Source organism: Ceratocystis lukuohia (assembly GCF_044167205.1).
Source record: "Ceratocystis lukuohia strain C4212 chromosome Unknown Supercontig8_pilon, whole genome shotgun sequence".
Classification (NCBI taxonomy): Eukaryota; Fungi; Ascomycota; class Sordariomycetes; order Microascales; family Ceratocystidaceae; genus Ceratocystis; species Ceratocystis lukuohia.
In genome coordinates, this window is record NW_027263527.1 from 619,129 (window position 1) to 634,151 (window position 15,023).

General features: G+C 44.4%; 4 protein-coding genes across 4 annotated transcripts; 2 read left to right on the forward strand and 2 right to left on the reverse strand.

Annotated features, from left to right (window-relative positions):
• Window positions 1–372: 372 nt before the first annotated feature.
• HOO65_080152 (1-phosphatidylinositol phosphodiesterase) lies at window positions 373–1,063 on the reverse strand (the record flags this gene model as incomplete). Its single annotated transcript, XM_071004385.1, has 2 exons — window positions 373–798; window positions 866–1,063. The coding sequence occupies 2 exons, from the start codon at window positions 1,061–1,063 to the stop codon at window positions 373–375; spliced, it is 624 nt and encodes a 207-aa protein (XP_070856382.1).
• A 3,017-nt stretch (window positions 1,064–4,080) lies between these two features.
• HOO65_080153 (1-phosphatidylinositol phosphodiesterase) lies at window positions 4,081–5,097 on the forward strand (the record flags this gene model as incomplete). The annotated part of the gene is made up of 1 exon (XM_071001478.1): window positions 4,081–5,097. One exon carries the CDS (start codon window positions 4,081–4,083, stop codon window positions 5,095–5,097), a length of 1,017 nt encoding a protein of 338 aa, XP_070856383.1.
• A 1,758-nt stretch (window positions 5,098–6,855) lies between these two features.
• HOO65_080154 (uncharacterized protein) lies at window positions 6,856–7,505 on the reverse strand (the record flags this gene model as incomplete). The annotated part of the gene is made up of 2 exons (XM_071004389.1): window positions 6,856–7,025; window positions 7,427–7,505. The coding sequence occupies 2 exons, from the start codon at window positions 7,503–7,505 to the stop codon at window positions 6,856–6,858; spliced, it is 249 nt and encodes an 82-aa protein (XP_070856384.1).
• A 5,149-nt stretch (window positions 7,506–12,654) lies between these two features.
• On the forward strand, window positions 12,655–14,841 carry HOO65_080155 (uncharacterized protein; the record flags this gene model as incomplete). The annotated part of the gene is made up of 1 exon (XM_071001479.1): window positions 12,655–14,841. The coding sequence occupies one exon, from the start codon at window positions 12,655–12,657 to the stop codon at window positions 14,839–14,841; it is 2,187 nt and encodes a 728-aa protein (XP_070856385.1).
• Window positions 14,842–15,023: the final 182 nt, after the last annotated feature.

A 15,023-nucleotide genomic window follows, 5' to 3' on the forward strand; every position in this document is an offset into this window, starting at 1 on the left:
TTTTTCTTTGAATCATATAGCAGTCCTACTACGACCTAGCAACTACGATCTAGTTCATCTATTCGGAGAAATCTGGCGGTGCTTCTTATCCTCGTCTATGGGTAAAGATACATGAGAGGCAGCTAGTCAACCCGGACAAAAGGCGAGGACTCTTTATTTATTAGAGACGGTACTGAGTCCCTCGCCTGTTATCTGCATTATTTGGTACGTAATCCTCTTGAACCGGCCAAAATAATAATAGGCTAGAACTCAAAATGCGGAGTCAGGGTTATACTTATAAGAGTTTGGGTCTTGCAATTTGTGATGGTCAGTGACTTTGAGCTTATTCATCTTGTCGTGAAGGCTTTCCCTCGTTACAGTATCATTTGAATACTATGTCTGATAACCTGTCCTTTTAGGATCGGCCTGACTGACAAGATATGACCTTGGTAGGGTAGGGAAAATTTCATTGTCGCTGGACTCGTCGTTAGTATCTTCGAGAGGCGGAGGCTCAAAGTCACTAATCGAGTTGAAATTGACCTCTTCAGCTGTGTCTCTAGCATTTCGATCAGGGAAATAGGTGGTGAGCTCAGGAAGGAGATAGTGGTTGTTACGCATCAGGATCTTTTCATCAAGACAGTCACCGGGAAAGTCCATGACGGCAACACCGGGATAGTTGCCCTCACCTCGTCGCAGACATTGATCAAGAAGTACGTTCATCCCAGGATGAATGCTATCCTTAGCGGCAATGCGAATTGGCTCGATGCTAGCATTTGCGGTAGTGTAGGTGATGTGGAGCTTGCCGGGGTTTTGGAGCGACTAAGATTGATATGGTATCTAACGGCAGCTCATTTGAAGCGCAAAAAAAGGCCTGTAGGAGCAAGACCGCTACTATGAATAGAGAGAGTGCGCGAATCCGAAGGGATGCCATAGCAGCCAGGCTGCTCTTGAAGTCTTGCAGGATTACAATCTTGCCACGAGCCTCGCAAAGAGTGGGGAGAACAGTGTCATAAGAATTCCTAGCGTAGATATACCGAACAGCACGATCACCCAACTCAGATTCAGAGACGAAATACCCTTCCATGGAGTTGAGTGTTACGGGACTTTTAGGCAATACATAGTTTGCAGACTAACAAGAATTTATCGTCAGATGAGGGGGAAGAGAAGAACACATCTAAATTGCCGGCCGGTAGTGTTCATTCTTTCTGAAGAGTTTTCTGACGTTGTGATGAGTATATCCCCACTACATGTAGTATAAATTAGAAGTGCTGCACAACACAGTTCAATGTCTGGTCTCAATGCATCGTTTTTTGGATTCAGTGGTAGACATCTTGCTTGTCTTTTATTTTGTATAAGTCAAGACACTATAAACACTAACACAGCACAGCACATTGATTGAGATAGCCCTACTCAGAAATATATGTGATTCAGCTCATGAGGTATGTTAGAGATGAATAGAATGTTACGTCGGAGGATAATGATGCGTGTGATGAAATAGTTTGTGGTGAGGTGTTTCTGATGTGTCCGTACGGATTGGACAAGTGCTTCTGCTGGCTATGACTGGAATATCAGATCACGGGTGGGAGGCATATCTTTTTTCACTTCAGATTGAAGTTGTGTGCTATTCTTACAACAATATAGCTACCCAACCGAGGGTTGTGTAGACCGGTATAAGGGCTGACCTTACCACAACTAGCCCATACCTTTTGTCGTTATTGGTGGGTAGCATTACTTGGCCACCGTTTGGACAAAAGAACCAATGGAGGCTTCTGGTGCACTATGGACACTAGACAAAGGTGCTTCACTTTGAATAGCAGATTAAGGCGTTGTTATGCGTTCACTTGTCCTACAAGCTCGAAAGCAGGACCAAGAACTATAGAACTGGCTCTGGAACCACTTGGCGGTATGGTAAAGGGAAGGGCTGATCTACATGGGTAAAGTTGATATGGACTTTCTAGAGTTGAATAGAAGTAAAGGTAGTAGAGGAGAGCCGAGGTAAGCTTATGGCCGATTAGACGCTCAGTTACCCATTTGCGAGACTGAGACGCTACTACAACCAGCTACATTGTATATGATGTGTCTTCTTAGCTCACGTAGGCCAGAAAGTACTGGGCTATCAGGCGTCAAGCCTTCCTAGAAACCTGGTACAACACCATTAGCGTCGACCGTCCAGGAAATAGGACGGCAGGGTTGATTGTCAGTTCTCAAGAGTGGTGTTGTGGCTGAACATCCTTTCCATGCATTTCCTTTTGGTAGACCTATTGCTTGTAGCTACATCCATGGGTAAGCTATTGCGAAGAAACACGGGGTTTCCACAGGGATCTCGGAAGAACGTGCTTCGCTGATTGTTGAGTGCTCTCCGCCCCATGTTCCATCGGGTTACCCGAAAAATAACTTGTGATAGATTGGCCTTCTGTACATAAGAACAGACATAATTTGTCTTGATTCGCCAAGGTGCGTGATGTGTGGAGTAAGATTAAGGTCTGGTGGCTAAATGAAGATATATGACAGCAGCAGGAGGATGGTACCCAAGCAGCAGGCATCACGGTAGCCAGATATGTAACATTCAACTATGAGTAGTGAGATTTATGGGATATTAAAGAATACAATGTCGTGGGGGCCTATCAGATACGCTTCGCAGACATAATGTTTTGCATTCTATTTGTGTGTGAGTAGGCCTCTCAGTGATGGGCAATTATGGCGGGCAAATGAATGCTATGACTAATGACTTTGCATTCAATGCCCTGATAGCTAGGAGCTTGCTGAGAAATGCCGAGAATTAACGAAGGAGTGATTACTTCTCAAATGTCTGAAGACTAAAAAGAGGAGTAGCACAATAGACGCTAGGATAAAGCGCTGCTAGACCAAGCACAGCATTGTAGTGGCGCCTATTATCTCTGAGGTAGGAGACATGGGGCTTCTTGTTGTGTGGCGCACTATACATGTTGAGGCGCATCCACTCCACTTCTTCAAAACCAAGACCCACACACTTTGTGGCTGAACGCCCATGAAAGGGTTGACGCCACACCACGAATCCTCATGAGTACAATGTAAAAGGAATGAAATCCTGGGGCGTAGTGTAGAATGAACACATCAATAACTTAACTGATTTAAACCAATGAGATCTATTCTACACTTCTTCGGTAACACCTAGACAGGCCTTAAGTCGGAGAAGTTAAGACTGTTTAGGTTAGGCTAGCATGACATAGAACGACAGGGAAAATCCGAGTTATAGGGAAAACAGGGGAAAGGTTACTAATTTGTAATCTAGTCTATAAATAGCTAGATGAAGATCACTTGGGTGTGCAATGCAGTTTAACTTCTCGTGCTTACCTGGCCTGTGTTTCCGCTACAGCCAAAGCGCAAAGTTGTACTGGGTATTGATAAATCGTGATATCTCACCGCTTCTCTTTCCAGTCCACTCAGAGCCGCATGGTGGGCTATATCAACCCAACCTGAGAGCGGATACAAGCAGAAAGTTGAGTGGAAAGGCTTCTAGTCTACATGGCCTCTAGAGAAAATGTTTCCCGAACTCTAGACCACAAAATGCAGTGCCAAGACATCGGCTTAAGTAGACGCAAAAAAAGGGGTTGGCGATAGCGCCAGAATCGGGGCTTTCCAACGTGAAAGCACAGGGTTCAAAGGTGATCCTAGATTCTATGCAATAGCCAACATGTGTCCTTGGATGACTACAGCTTAAGGCCTCGGAATGCCCTCCGGCTTGCGCTTTGATAATATTACGACTATCGCTAGACGAACTTTTGGATTGACAGAAGGCTTAATTAAACATGCCGAGAGCAAAGTTGTTAAATCGCAGCCTGTATAATTTGTATCCCTAGTAGAAGAAGACTCTTGCTGACCCTATAGACTGGCTGTTATTGTGGCCAGCACTAAAATTCGAATCTCATCGAGTGAAGTCTACTAAAAGGCCAGTCATTATCCAACTATTAATACAGCATATTGTCCACTCTCCAAGACTGAATATAACTTTTCTTCTCCATCAGTCCACTGTCATTCATACTCCCTCCTAATCTGCCCTTGTCGATTCTGTTGATCTATACGGCAACTTGATATAAGTTCTTGGTTATTTCCATTATCGAGATGCGCTTCTCCTTCTTTGCAACACTGACTTGTCTGGCCGTTGGCCAAGCTGCTACATTCAACAAAATCAATGATGATTGGTCTTTTGATGTCAATGAGGGCAATAATGCTTATTGGATGAGCATTATCGACGATTCAAGGTCTCTGTCGAGTCTGGCCATTCCAGGCACCCATAATTCCGTTACGGACAGTCTTACAAGCAAACTGATGCAGACCCAAAACGTGCCTCTGGAGCAACAACTTTATGGTGGCATCAGATACATTGACATTACTTGCAAGGTTACCAAAAAAGGTTTAATGGTCTACCATGGACTTTCTGAAACTGCATCTAGTTTTGGGAATGTCCTTACGACGATATTTGACTTTTTGGACCTTCACCAGACTGAAACCGTCATTCTACGCATCCAGATGGGTGGAGTGCACAAAAGCTCTAAATCATTCATCGATTCCCTTGAACATTACTTGGCCCCTGGCTCTGAACTTGGCAATCGCGCTGTCAACCGTATCTACTCCAAGGGCGACGAGCCCATTACTAAGATACCCACTCTAGGTGATCTTCGTGGCAAGGTTTTCATCCTGGAGAACTTCGAGACCACTTCTCCCGGCCGTTATGGTCTTCCCTGGAACGCAGATACCGTGTCTAGCTATAGTCGTAAATTTTCTGCTGGTACCCTTTTTATGGACTCGAAATGGGATGATATCAAATCCCATCTTCGCGAAGCTCCCTCGGACTCCTCCACCAAGCTGCACATCACGCACACTACAGCTAGTTATGGTGTGAGCCCCATTAACTTTGCTGCTCGAAATGCTCCTAAAGTTGGAATGAACAAACATCTGGGTGACTATCTGTCGGATGAACGGGGCACGTGTTTCGGTATTGTTGTCATGGACTTCCCTGGCCAGAAACTTGTTAAGCAGATCCTGCTACTTAACGAAGACTTTCGGTCTGCTGAATCTCTTGATGTTATGGACCAGAGTGAGGTCTTCACTAGTGCTAATTTCATCACCAGCTCTTAAATACCACGGTAAGTGGAAAGCAGAATACGAGAGGATATATGCCTCCAACGTCTACAGAACTGCATTATATGGCAACGTGGCGATACCGAGGCACAATGTTGCCCTCAGGAAGGCAGGGCTGAGTCGTGATGTGAAAGCAGCATAGAGTCATAGATACTGGGCAAAATGTATAATATAGCAATTTTCAAGCTTACCATGCACCACCAAAACTTGGATATTTCACTTGTACACAATTCGGCGGAAATAGAAGCTATTTGCAAGATTTTACCCCACATAGTTAAGTTTTTCATTGATTTGTCTATTGAATTTCAGCTCTTTTGGCTAGTCCCCTAGACTTGGTGGCTCGCTTGCTGAGGTGGTATGCTTTCAGTAATGGAAGCAGACACTAATTCTGACCGCAAATCCTCCGAAGAGCTTCTATTGATTTTCTTTTTCGAAAGATCTTCTCCAAGCACTAGAGCTTCGCTTGAGGTAACAAAGCGGTTATTGGGATTAGGTAACGCCTTCCTCTTCTTCCCTCTTTTCAGACGAGTTAGTTCCTCCTCCAGGCTAGCGATCCACGTGGCATACGCTGTCAACGTCTGCTGCTGCACCTCAAACTTCTTAGCTACCACCTTATACCGTCTCCGCATCTTTAGTGTTCTATTGAGCCCAAGATCACGAATGTGGGGGCTAAACTTTGGGGTATTATCCGACCTGAAACATGGCGTCCGCTCTAGAGTTCTCTTCAGTCTGACATTCAGCCTGTCCCCTTGAATTTCTGGATGCCGTAAAGCTTTGGCTCTAGAAATTGGCCAATTACTAGTAACTCTCGAGCTAAAGAGTATAATCTTGTTAGTCATTCCCACTTCACGGGCCTTGGCATTGGGTCTAATGAAACTCACCCTAACGTGATTCATAAGCGAGTGGACCAATTCCACCACACTTGCAACCAGAAAGACTATCTTACACCACCACAACGAAAAGCATAAACTTAAACTTTTCAGAGCAACCCTGCCACTATTATTGAATCATCCCCACACGTCCATGCATTGTGTCCGGTCTCGCCACAGAGACTGCAGTGCCGAACAGCCACCGCAGTCCTGTGCTCGTGGCTGCTATTCTCGTGCCTCTCTTGCCCTAGCTGCCCATCCACATCCTTTTGGTCTAGAAAATCATGTCCATCCTTCATGTTAAGGTTTTTTTCTTTCTGGAGAAATTCTTTTTAGCCCTTCATTGTTTGCTTAAAGCATGATTAGCCTCCCGAAGCATCTTGTTTCCAGACCTGAGAAGGGTTATCTGGCGCATTATTGGCTTTGCCCCTTTGGTAATTTGGTCGGTCCATAGCGCTGTAAATGAGTGTTGGAGAGCTGCTATAATGACAGGCGATCCGACTTTGGATAGAAATAGACTGTGAGCCGGTTTCTGCTGGGTTGTGCGGTGTTTGGGAGACCTAAGGGTCGTCGCTGTGTTGAGGAGGGCTGGCTGGTGATAGAGCCTGCAGCTTCATGCTCTGGACAAGTGCGAACCACACATTTATTCGCCAACCTACTAGTTACTTGTATGTCAATCTTCCTTTTGATCAACATGACACACAAGGTGCGAACAAGGGTTCTTGCATAAATCAATGCATATGGATATCTATCAGAACAATCTACTGAATTCAGTTAAATCACTTTTGAAGTCACTCGTGATCCTGTACAACCACACGTGGATCCGTGCTGGTATACAGATTGATCGAATTGGTGAAGCTTTTTCCTCTATTCTTTCTCTCAAGTGTTAAGTTCTTCCATCATGCACAGTTAAGCTGGAGTCTTCAGGCTCGAGTTTACCCAGTGACGCGTCGCGGTCGGCGAGCAGTCGGTTGGCCATTTCTTCCACGCCACGAAGCCGAGGGGGAAATCCTCGAGACCCTAGGTTGATAATGTATTCAACAATAACCTGTGCCTCTAGATCAGATAGTTTGCACGATTTAGGGACAATATCGCTCCAAGAAGGCTTGCTGTGATATCGATCATAGAGGGTACTAGACGGGACTTTGTATATCCTTGCAGAGCGATAAATGCGTAATTTTGGGTCATTTCGAAGGGCCTGAAGGGCGAGAATTATATTTCTTTCTTTATGCAACTGTGGCATACTTGGTGGTTGAGAAATAGTTGAAAAAGGGAAAGTAAAGGGAGTTGCGGGATTCTTTTCCGATTTCCCATGTTTCACGACTTCCTATGCACTTACGTTACCCCTCATGATACTTTAGATTAGTTTCCTTTCATTTCCCCTCCAATGTGTAATATCTGATTATCTCCGGACCTGGTCATATGAAACTATCTGTGAACTAACCCGTGACACTTACTGGCCCCAACGTTTGCTGCCACCACGAGAAGGTCCTTCTTGAAGTTTTTGAAGGTTGCGTAGTTTTTGGCTGAGATCATTTTATCTGACATCTCCGCAGAAAGGCCATTCCGGAGGAACGAAATTTTGATTGACTCGGGCCATTCTTCTCCGTTGGCTTCGAGAAAGGTTTGCTACGCTTCCGAGATGTAGTCGGCCATTGAGCGACGCCCCATCTTCATTGACGATGCTCTATCGAAAGCCAGTTGTTGAGCACTTGGATCCGAGAAAGTGTAGAAGGCGTTCAGGGCCTTCTTTCCATCCTTCATGGAGTAATAAGTCTCCATGTGTGGGACAACCTTCGCCCGCGCCTTCCCAGTCAGCCGACTGTAAGTGTAATTCATGAAGCCCCTTTCTCCGCCGTGGGCTTCACAATCGTGCAGTTGTTTTTCCTTGATGTCAGTCAAGAAAATTTTGAACTGGAAAGAGCTCTTTCCATCGTATTTCTCAATATCTGCAATGATCGGTCAGATTTGGCGCTTGTTTTCGATCGAAAGGGCCTCGATCTTGGCCAGGAGTCGGGCCGCGTTGTCATCTTGTGTCAGGGGTTTGGGCTTTACAGAGGCACCACTGGTAACCTCAGGCATTTTATCAGAATGGGTGAAAAGAGGAAAAAAAAATAGAAATTTCAGAAGTTAGGTTTTTAAAGAATGTGTAATAATGTCGCGGGTTAGTTCACAGATAGTTTCATATGACCAGGTCTGGAGATAATCAGATATTACACATTGGAGGGGAAAGGAAAGGAAACTAATCTAAAGTACCATGAGGGGTTAAAGCGTCCTTATAACGGCAGGACTTGTGGGTCTGCTGAAGGGGGGTGCTCCACAATCACCAAAGGCTGACCAATGGGCGCAGCCCTTACAAACGCTAAATACCCAGTCGTGCTGACCTCCTTTGACCACTACTCCGCGATGATTCGGCCACTACCTGCGCATCAATATCCATCTGATCAATTTCTTCCCTTCCTTCTTGTACTGTCCAAACCCTCTATTCTGTAGCCTAGCTCTTTTTGCCCAGTGATGCCGGCCAAGCATCTGATTTGTCTCCCGAAGGTCTTTGTTCTCAGCAGCTAATAGGGCAACCCGATGCATAACTGCCTTTGTGCCCTTCCCAAGAGACTTCAGGGCTTCAAGGATTCACTTTGGAGCTTTGAACACCTTTCTGAGCCCATGACGACTATTCCGTTTGCAATCATGCCCATAAGGAAACCAGTCTCATCAAAGTTATAGTTATCATCTGATTGGATGCCATACTTTGCGATCGTGTTCACCACAAGCTGAAACCAATTGCAGATGATGGTTGGATCTTCACACTTAGCTCTCTTATAGTTGTGTTTCTGAAAAAAAAACACGTCTTGAGGTCTAGGTGTCACTTGATGAACTTTGAAGCTGTTACAGGACTAGTAATTGCTACTGAGTTTGCCAATCTGAAGACTTTATTGTCAGATGAGGAGGAGAGGAAGAAACTATCTAAAATGCTTGCCAGTCATGTGTCCTTTTCTTTCACTCACTCCCCTGTATTTCCACCCATCTTCACTGCCTTCCATGTTCAGTACTAAACTGCAATAATAAGTACCTATCTAGCACAGCTGAAATCAACTGTTAGTCTAGTTTACTCTTCAATGTGAATTATTCATTCCTTAGTCCTAAGTGCTGCGAAGATCCAGCCTCTGAATCACGACCTTAACATCAGGGTCTTCTGACTCCACAGTCAAGATCTAGGATGCGACTTTTGGTGCGTGTCTGCAGACTCTTGAGGGCCATACTCATGCTATTCTTTTAGTGGTCTTCTCAAATGATGGACAGTGACTGGCATCAGGATCTTATGACTCCACAGCCAAGATCTAGGATGTGACTTCTGGTGTGTGCCTGCAGACTCTTGAGGGCTATCTTGGGATAGTGGACCAAGCAGTGTTTTTGAACACTGAACAATCATCTCCACCACCATTTGTCAACAAGGCATCCTCATTTCCCTCTCGATCTCACAGCTATAGTATTAGCAGGGGCTGGGTTATGCAAAATCAGCTAAGGGTGCTTTGGCTGCCACCATCATATCATCCTAAGACATCAGCATTCTCATCTAACACTATTGTGCTAGTCTCTGCCTCTTATCACATCATAGTTATAGGATTCAAACCCATCTCTCATCATTAGAATTTTAGCATCAGAGCGACCCGCTTAGGGATTCTTTATAGGTAAACTCTGTGTGGTGGGGTCTCGCACAGACCAATGGGCATCGCCCTTACACATACAGGCGCAGCCCTAACAAATGAGTGGGAGGACAGCCTTCTAGTCTAGCTCTAGAACAGTTGGCTGCACTACCTTTTTCAAAAAGACCCCATGGAAGATGTGGAAAGAACCGATGCCCATCGCGCAAGCCAGAAACAAAACTACACCAAAGATCAAGAAGCAGTGAAGAGTCTGCTCAACATGAATTCGGGTAGATACCACCAGGCCCTAGTTAGGGATGATGATGCCTTGTATGGATCATATGAGACCCAAGAAATTTGCGCCCTGGACCCGTTGGACGAGTGTTACGAGGAGTACAAGAGGCTGCTGGAAGCGCCTTTGTCAAAAGGGAAGAACATGAAAAGCAATTGGGCTTACTTCAAAGCGATCCACAATCGCAACTTCGATCATGATGCCAAGAAAGAGGACAGAATGAAAGAAAATGATGTTTTTAGGTTGTTTACATGGCACCTCCCGAAAGCGTATAAACAGGCTATTCTCGAAAGCAGGCGCGAGAAATACACCAATGCGAAGACGCTAGAACTATTAGAAAAAGTTCGAATTAGTGTCGACAGCGAAGAAGAAGACAAGAAGGTGAAGGGACACAGACCAAGGGTCAAATGTTCCAACTGCAATAGAAAGAGACATGAGGCATCAGACTGTTGGTCTAAAAAGAGGACCAATCCGAATCAGAAGGCACAAATGGCCACCCAAGACGCTCAACAAAGTAAGTGCCCTGAATGCTACAACTGGGTGATCGATTCCAGATGCTCATGTCATATGACGAAAGAGCTAACAGTGTTGAACAACGCACAGGAAACCAAAGAGACAGTTAAAGTGGTGGGTGGGAGAAACATTGAGGCGTCGAAAGTTGGGTCAGTAGTCATAGAAGCTGGAAATAAAAGTCTTACTTTGTTGAAAGTGTTATACATGCCAGGCTTGACTGAAAACTTGATTTCAGTGATGGCTCTAATGAAGGACGGCAAATCCGTCTTATTTGAAAACATGACAAGACCAGATATAGCATTTGCTGTGTCAAGTCTGCAATACCAACACCAAAACACATGGAATGGCTCAAGAGAGTGCTGTGCTACTTGCGTGATACATCCAACTTTTCCATATGCTACGAAGCGTGTCAAGGGGGGGATGGATATTGTTGGATACAGTGACGCAGATTACACAAATGCAAAAGACCACAGGTCAGTCAGCAGGATAGTGTTCATTGGACTTGGAGGGGGCTATAAGCTGGAGCTCCAAGAAACAAGCAACTGTGGCAACATCAACAATAGAAGCTGAGTACCATGTGTGAAAGAGGGTATACACTTATGATGTATACTAAACAAAATCATTGGGATCTTTGAGACCAACATGAAAGAATGCCAAAGTTTATACTTGAAAAACGAAACCTTGGTTTTCAGAGACAATCAAGCAGCCATTAAGATAGCTAAATCATTAGGAGTTAAGAAGGGTACCAAACACATTGACACACAGTACCATGCTGTCAAACAGTGGGTGAAAAAAGGTTTAGTAAAAATCGGATTTGTCCCAGTAGCATGGCAGCGGATGGCTTAACAAAACCACTGGGTCCACAAAAGATGCCTGAATTTAGGGCAATGGCCGCAGAAACCCACTTATCCAGAACTCCAGGAGAGTGGGGGGGATGTTAAAAAGCAGACTTCCAAACGAGCTCCATATGAAGTTTAGGTAAACCAATGACACTACGTGCTTATCTAAATAAGGGGTAGTATGTATGAAAAGAGGAGTAGCCAAGTTTGAGCTTGAACTTGAATATATTTAACGTCTATGGGAATCACAGAGATCCAATGATGCCGGACTGGTTACTGGACAGAAATTAACCCTCTGCAAGGTTCACTATAGAGTTTTGATGAGCGAAGCGCAATTGCTCCCAAGTTGCCTTGTTGCTCGTTTCCACTCTAACTGTGGTTAAAGTACAATAGGTGTCAGAACAATCTACTGAATTCAGATATTATCACTTTAGAAGTCACCCGTGATCCTGTACAACCGCACATGGAACTGTGCTAGTATACAGATTGATCATTATGGTGAAGCTTGCTTTCTATTTATTCTCTAAGGTGTTAAGTTCTTCCGTTATAGACAACTAAGCTGAAGTATTCGGGCTCGGGTTTACCTAGGGTTAACCCGACCGAAGGCAAATTCCCCACAATACCCATCCTCCATGTAGTTTATCCAACATTTATCCAACAATAGGCAAAAAAAAAAAAAAGAAAAAGAAAACAAAGAAAGGAAGGAAAGAATGAAAACAAACCAAACACCAATCATCCAATAAAGAAACAAAGGAGTAGCCAAGCTTTTCATGAACTTTACATAAAAAAAATAAGGACCAATTTCTACTGTTGGGAAAACATCCATGAGTGCCCTGGAGAAGGTTCAGGAAAAATAGATAAGACAAGGTTCTTATCTGTGGAAAGGAGACAAGTGTTGTGGATATTCCGCCACTATCCGGGTCAACATCGGGTAAATACACTACGTAGATATGTATAGCACGATGTGGCTCGTGAGAGAAAACTCTTCCCTTAATACAATGAAGTTTAACAAAAGACAATCCATAACAACAAGGATCAATAGAGAGCGGGGTAAACTAGCTTTTTACGTAAGTATGTCACGTGAAATGGATTTATGACATGGATTCTTGTTGTGGAGATTCCAGCTCCACTCGGAATAACGTCGGGTAAACATGTTATGTAGATACGTGGCGCACGATGTTGTGAAGAGATTTAGAACTTAGTCCTCAATCAATTGGAATGAAATAGACATATGTCACAACAATTCTCATCACCTAGGTGTCAAATGTCAACAGTAACCTCTTTGCTACTTATGTCTATTGCTAACACTATGCAACATTAATGCTCTTCTTCAACAGTTAAATATTGTTCTTTCAGCACGACCTTTGCTTTAAAAACGAAATAATCGGCCCTACAAAATGGAAAATTTAGATTTGACGAATATAGAAGCATTGAAGGCTGCACTTGTGGAAGCAAAGGCTCTTATCGATGAAAAAGACTCAAAGCTTGTGGAAGCAAAGGCTCTTATCGATGAAAAAGACTCAAAGCTTGTGGAAGCAAAGGCTCTTATCGATGAAAAAGACTCAAAGCTTGTGGCGGCAAACGCTCGTGCCGATGCTGAAACGACGCGTGCCGATGCCGAAAAGAAGCGTGCCGATGCCGCCACAGCTAAGCAGTCCCTCCACGCACACATTTACCACCTCTACGCGCACTGCTTTCAAACTCTCAGAGTACGCCAAAAAGGCCCGGAAACCACTGCCGCAAGCTCAACATCTGTTCTTGGTCGCACCTGTCCTAGGAAGCTGCTGCCATGGAACGAGTTTCCAGAGCTTCACCAGCAAAAGTTCACTGATCTTTCTAATGCCTTTGGTGATAAGCTATTGCTTCCGCCACTTTCACATGCCTCTGCGGTGCAAGGGATGGCTCAAGAAGTGTCACATGCCAGTGAAATTGAATCTTCACTGTTCTGTTCCTTGGTTATTGAATTTCCCGTCGCCAAAATCGCTAGTACCTGGCGTCAGATCGTTTCCGAAGAAGTGGAGAAAGTTGAATTCCACCCAAACACAGCATATATCAAGAAGATTTGCGAACAGGTCCATGAGTACAACATGCAGGGCTCAGATGATGAGAACTCAGCAGACGAATTTTCGGATCTTTCCAGTATTAGAGCTGATATTCCAGAGCCAGTGACTGTTGTATCAAAAGTGAATAAATCCCTAAATGTGAAAAACCTTCTAGTTATCAAACACAAGCCTGCACATGTATTCACCCCAGATTTACTCTGTTCTGTGTTGAAGGATATTGTTGATTCAGGGAGCAGAATATTTACTGAATCAATAGATCCTGGAGCAAGCTCACCAGCGTCTGGCAAGATTGAGAACCTGAAAAACCAAGAGCACCCGCCTAGATCCCAACTGGTGACAAATGCTTTAGTACAGACGTACCATTATATGGTTACTCTCGGCCTTTCGTACGGCTATCTCTCAACTGGTCAAGCTACCATTTTGCTTCACATCAACTACAAAGAGCCATCAGAGCTTTATTTTCATCTGTGTGTTCATCAAAAAGATGTCAGTGATATCCCATGTCATGGCCTAGACGATTCACCAGCTCAGGACAGTGAGATATCTTCAGCACTAGAGAATGGTATCAAAAACACCCCATACGCTATGGTTATGACAATGATTCAGCTGGCTTTTAATTCTACAAATCTTTCAGTACAACAAATTGCAAGTATACAGAATAGACTTCCTCGATTCCATGGGTCTAAAAAGCCACCATCTGATCCATCGTCTGGTTCTGGCAAAGGGAATGAAAGTGGAAATACTGGTTCGTCTTCACTACGAAACCCATATCCACAATTCCCACCACCCGATGGCAGGTCATCAAGCCAACATGAGCACGACCCTTCCAAGAAGAAGCAGGCAGTACATGTCGACTCATATACCAATTCCAGCACATGTCGACTTCCTCGACCTGAGTACTGCTCACAGCAATGTCTCTTAGGTCTGGCCAATGGAGGTTATCTTGACCAATCATGTCCAAATGTCAATCTTCACTGCAAGGAGCCTAGTTTTGAGTCCTCTTCTGCCTCTGTCCATAAGAAGCACCAAATTTCACTGTCCCAGCTTGTTGATATTGTCAAGGCCCAGCTCGACACCAACCTGGACTCTGATTGTGAAGTACAACCCAATAAGTCTGGTCTACTTGGGATTCTTGTGAAGCTCACAGCTCATCCATATGGCTACACGTTTGTTGGCAAAGGCATGTTGAACCTTGCCTTACCATTCATCCGGCATGAATTGAAGGTGTATGATCAACTAAGACCTGTACAAGGTGAAGTTGTTCCAGTCTGTCTTGGCCATGTGTCAATGCAACAGACACTCAATTATGGGTTCCAGCCTATTAGGCAAATGCTCTTGCTATCATATGCAGGTGAACCAGTCATGGAAATGGACTATGGTGTTGTTAACAATCTCGAATCCAGGCTTCTGGCGCTTGGAGTTGTTCACGGCGATGTGCGTGAGGCGAATGTGACGCATGATGCTCAGTCTGGGCGCACTATGTTGATTGATTTTCATCGATCCCAGATTATCAAATATTAATGCAGTTGTCACATTCATGTTATTGATCAGGGTGCAATTCTTTTACTCACTCCACTGTGTTTCCACCTGGCTTCACTGTATGGCCTGTATGTCAGCATCATTAGTCTATGAACACATTTACTCCTTAATGAAGAAATAAGTCACTCTCATCTGCGTTTTTGGCATCTTCTCTCTTGCTTTTC